The sequence below is a fragment of the Clupea harengus genome, unplaced genomic scaffold (genome assembly GCF_900700415.2).
Source record: "Clupea harengus unplaced genomic scaffold, Ch_v2.0.2, whole genome shotgun sequence".
In the NCBI taxonomy this organism is placed as follows: Eukaryota; Metazoa; Chordata; class Actinopteri; order Clupeiformes; family Clupeidae; genus Clupea; species Clupea harengus.
Window position 1 is genome coordinate 20001 of NW_024880246.1, and position 5003 is coordinate 25003.

Below are 5003 nucleotides of genomic sequence, written 5' to 3' on the forward strand. Positions count from 1 at the left end.
AGGCCCTCTCTTGGGGGTTCTTGATCTCTGGGTGGTCCCCCAGCCTTGGCTGGTTTGGCTGAGGAGACGCTGTTCGTGCCCATGGGCTCTGTGGTTTGGTCTTTCCTCAGCGAGCCGTTCCTTATGCTCCTGAGCGTCAGGGAGATGCAGACGTCGCCCACAGAGAGTTTGGCACAGGAGAGCTCGAGAAGCTGGGTGGTTTTGTCAGGGCAGCAGGATGACCATCCCTGCCCAAAAACAAAGAATGGGTACTCGACCAGGACCTCCACTCTCACCTGGGGGGACAATGAGACAACCATTAGCAAGTGAATGTAGTATTGTTGGGGTACAACCTTAGGGGATAGACAATAATGGAATTAGCAAAATAAGATTAGCCGGGGTGAATTAACATTTGTACATAACAGCTGCTTAGCACGGCAGTCTTTTCCTAAATGTAAAACAGCTGATCAGTAAAGAGAGAGAGAGAGAGAGAGAGAGAGAGTGCTTGCATTTGTACAGCTGGTAACAGCTGGTAAGATGAACAGCATTGGTATAAAGCCTGTCATAATAAGAGTCATAGTATTTCTGGAAAACAGCTGGTATTTAAGGAAGACACTGGTCAATGGTTAGCAAGATAAAACATTTTAGTGGGCTTTATGGCCTCAAAATTGAGATCTGATCTAAGACCGGAGGCTTGAGAGAGGCCGTTCCTCACCTGTGCTTTGTGCTCTCCGACGGAGAACTGTATGACGACCGCATCAGGCGTGTGGCTGCAGTCGATGCGCTCAACGGTGCTCGAGTCGATCTTGAGATCGCCGCTCAACTCGGCGCTCTGGATGAAGTCCTCCGTCTTCAGGTCCTCCACCCGCTTCAGCTCCCCGTCGGCCAGCTGGATGATGGAGCCGCGCATGAAGTACGGCGGCATGGAGGCCGAGGGAGAGGCAGGGGGCGGCTGCGGGGGCAGCTGGACCACATGGGTCTGCTGAGGGGACACCTGGACCACATGGTGGTTCTGGTGACTGTCTGATATTGCAGTGCCAGAGTCGGGGAGGGCAGCGACTGGCATGGGGCTTACGTAAGCGTGGGCCGTGGCAAGAGGTGCCTGCACCACAGAAGCTGGGGGACTGGTCGAGGGAACGACAGCAGAAGGGGCGGTGACAAATGTGCAGGTCGTGGCCTCGTTCTCCGCTGGCCCCGCCCCGGCAGAGACGGGGATGAGGAGGGACGGACTGCCCGAGATCAGCAGGTGCTGCGTCAGGTTGCCATGGTATCCGCCGGGCTGCTGGGATGACCCTCCGGAGATGTATCCGATGATCGGCAGCGGGGTGGCCTGGTAGATGCCAGCCGCCATCTCCTGGGCGGTGGCATGGGATGTCTGGAGGACGGCGTGAGGTGACAGCGTGGGAGCCGGCGAGGCCAAACTTTCCAAAGAGGACAGGGAGAGCGTGGAACCCCTGGAGTCTCTGGAGTCTCTGGAAATGGGCTTGCCCAGGCAAATGCCCCCTTTCTCTGCTCGGGGCAAAAGGGCCAGGTCCTTGCTGAGGCTGCGCTGGAGATCAGCAGCACTGCTGGGCACCAGCATGAGAGAGGCGTGGAGGGCAGGGCTATCCTGGGCGTACTCTGCAGGCAGCAGCACCTGGGTGCGGGCTGCCAGGCTCATGCTCTGGGCCTGGTGCCGCTGGTTGTTGTCATGCATGCCCGACGTGACCTTGACCACACCGCCAGCATGTCTGCTGGCATCCGTCTCCAGAATCTGCCCGTTTGACCAGATCTCCCTGGTTTGACCGTCTGCCAGCTTAGCTGGGGGGGCATCGGCATAGTGCACCAGGAGCTGGGAGGTGCCCAATGTGAGGGTGTGGGGGGTGAGGACCGTGGCGGAGTGGGGGTGTAGGTGCAGCGGGAGCTGGGTTGTCGGGGAGGAGACAGACATCCCCAGAGAGGAGCCCTCCAGCTGGATGCACTGAGTGGTGGGCTGGGTGAGTTGAGGAACTGGGGAGGACATTCCTCCAGACATGGCCAGCGTCGCTGCGCCCAGGCCTCCCTGCTGCTGAAGGTGGTGGTGCTGATGGTGCTGCTGCTGCTGATGGTGGTGCTGCTGCTGATGGTGGTGGTGGTGGTCTCCATTGGAGGCTGCCTGGGAGACGACGGCTGTGACGTAAGCTTCCGTCTGGTGCCGTTGTGGCTGGACCTGGGAGGAGATGTAGCCGGTGTAGGGCCCGATGAGCTGGAGGTTCGGTGGGAGCGGGGCGTACTGGACGGTCCCGGTCGGCTGAGCCAGGCTAGTGCAGAAGATGGTGTGGTGGCCAGACTGCGTAACCCCGGCACTGACCCCTCTGGACATGGAGGTAGTGGACAAAGAGGAGGAGTACGACGAAGAAGATGGCGGTAAAGATGACGACGTGGAGAGGGACGGATGGAACTCGGTCACCACCGACAGGATCTCGTGCGACGGGCTCTGCGCCTCAGCGGTGCCGTTCCCCCCGGCGGCGGCGTTGTTGTTCTGGTTGCCTCCCACCGGGACCATGGAGGCCATGCTGGCGACGCTGGCCAGCCAGGCGAGGTTCTCCCCCCGCTGGCTCTCCCCGACGGCTGCCAGGGCCCTCTCCTCCAGCACCAGCAGCTCCCGCTTCTTAGGGGGCAGGCACTCGTTACCGCGCTCGTGGCTTGACTTCATGGTGGCTTCCTCCTGGTTTTATTGTTTTTTTGTGTGTGAAAGAGTGGTGTTGTTTTCCTATGTCTCTTTAGATCTCTTTCTCTCTTTGTCTCTCTCTCTCTCTCTCTTTTATGACACTTCCTCTTTCTCTCTCTCTGTCTGTCAGTTTGTTTTTCACACTCTGTTGTAGCGCTTTAAGGTCTGCTGGGCCTGGCTCTCAGTCTGAAGTGTGGAGAGGAGCGCCTGCTGTGAAGAAGCGTTCCCTTCGCTTCATGTGGAATCATTTCCTGATGACTGTCGCCTTCCTCGTCCTCTCGTAGAAATCTGCATGATGAACACAAACACACATGTCATCATCCGGAGTTACTCAATCACAAACACATAAACACACATAAACACACATAAACACACACACACACACACACACACACACACACACACACACACACACACACACACACACACACATATGCACACAATGAGACAGAGACAGAGACCGAAACACAAAGCAACACAACCATCAATCACTGACACAAGCTCCAGTCTATTAATACAACAAATCAAATATCACAGAAAAGGCAGTGATGACACACACTTGTTGTCACCGCGGTTGCTCCCTGCATCTGACAGTCCTTAGAGCAGTGGGAAGCGAGAGAGAGAGAGCGAGAGAGAGAGAGCATGAGAGAGAGAGAGCGATAGATAGAGAGAGAGAGAGAGAGCAAGTGTGAGAGAGAGATAGAGATAGAGAGAGAGATAGAGAGAGAGATTGAGAGAGAAAGAGAGAGAGATTGAGAGAGAGAGAGAGAGAGAGTGATAGATAGATAGAGAAAGAGAGAGAAGACTGCTAACAGACTGGCCACAGTGGGGGAGTGAATGAGCCCGGAGCCTCAGAGGCAGCAGAGCCCTAAGCTGCTCTTTATCAACAGCCTCCACCCGAGGCCATTTAAATACTTAATGAAAATGACAAAGGCTAAACTAGGTTATGGAGAGGGAGCTGTGTCAACAAGGCCAGTGTGGAACATGAGCATCTAGCTCTATCTCCCTGTGCCATTCTCCTACCCAGAACCCTTTGCTCTTGTCCTCCTCTCTCATTTACTCTCTCTATTAAACTGTTCTCTGTGCTAAGGCGCCTCTAAGACTCTTAACACCCGGCTTTTTGTCATGAGGACATTCGATCTGTGCACTTGTGCTTTAACAGGATCTTACCCTTTTGTGCATTCAAGTGTGTGCTTGTCTCTCTCTCTCTCTCTCTCTCTCTCTCTCTCTTTCTGTGTGACTGCTTCTGTGTGCTTGTCTCTCTGTTTGTGTGTGTGTGTGTGTGTGTGTGTGTGTGTGTGTGTGTGTGTGTGTGTGTGTGTGTGTGTGTGTGTGTGAGTGTGTGTGACTGCTTCTGTGTGCTTGTCTCTATCTGTCTGTGTGTGTGTGTGTGTGTGTGTGTGTGTGTGTGTGTGTGTGTGTGTGTGTGTGTGAGTGTGTGTGACTGCTTCTGTGTGCTTGTCTCTATCTGTGTGTGTGTGTGTGTGTGTGTGTGTGTGTGTGTGTGTGTGTGTGTGTGTGTGTGTGTGTGACTGCTTCTGTGTGCTTGTCTCTATCTGTGTGTGTGTGTGTGTGTGTGTGTGTGTGTCTGTGTGTGTGTGTGAGTGTGTGTGACTGCTTCTGTGTGATTGTGTAAAGGGTGGGGTGTAAGTGTCTCAGTTAATCACAACAGAAGCTGCCAAAGACACACGAGGGTGAGAATCGACGGCACAGTTTTGTTGAACTGGGTGACCTTCTGGCTCAGTGAGGGGTCACAGCATCCATCTGTCCCTAAAGGCAGAGCCAGCATCACCCAAACCTGCACCAACCACACACACCCCTCAATGCTCACCCACCCTGCCAGCACGATCAGCAGGAGCAAGAGCACAGAGCATAAGGGAGGGTGACAGAGAGAGAGAGAGAGAGAGAGAGGGAGAGAGGGAGAAAGTGAGAGGAGGAAAGAGAAAGAATGAAAGGAAGGCATGACACACACAGCTGAGCGGAGAGCGACAGGGTGAGAGAGGCAGAGATTGACAGCTGCAGAAACAGGAGGAACGAGCGAGAGATGGAGAGAAATAGATGAGTGCTTCTCCTGACCCACATTGAGCCGTGCCTGCAGCAGGAGCTGCTTCATAACAATCGAGGGAGGGAGGGAGGGAGGGAGGGAGAGAGGGAGAGGGAGAGGGAGGGAGGGAGGGAGAGACTTCCCCCAGCCACAGCAGCGGTGCACCAATCACTGCCCCAGTTTCCTCAGCCAGTCAGCATAGTGCTGCACACCTCACAGAGCCAGCGTAATGAAAAAAACAGACTCACACACACACACACACACACACACACACACACAAACCCTCATACA

At 54.9% G+C, this 5003-nt stretch overlaps 1 protein-coding gene across 1 annotated transcript in view; it reads right to left on the bottom strand.

Annotated features, from left to right (window-relative positions):
- The window catches only part of atxn1b (ataxin 1b), a 5371-nt gene extending 2339 nt beyond the window's left edge, over nt 1-3032 (bottom strand). The window contains exons 1-2 of the mRNA XM_042706339.1: nt 695-3032; nt 1-275 (exon numbers count right to left, since the gene is read on the bottom strand). The exon at nt 1-275 is cut by the window's left edge and continues 2339 nt beyond it. Of these exons, the coding sequence (XP_042562273.1) occupies nt 1-275; nt 695-2653 (2234 nt within the window). The 5' untranslated portion in view covers nt 2654-3032. The remainder of the gene's footprint in view (nt 276-694) is intronic.
- Nucleotides 3033-5003: the final 1971 nt, after the last annotated feature.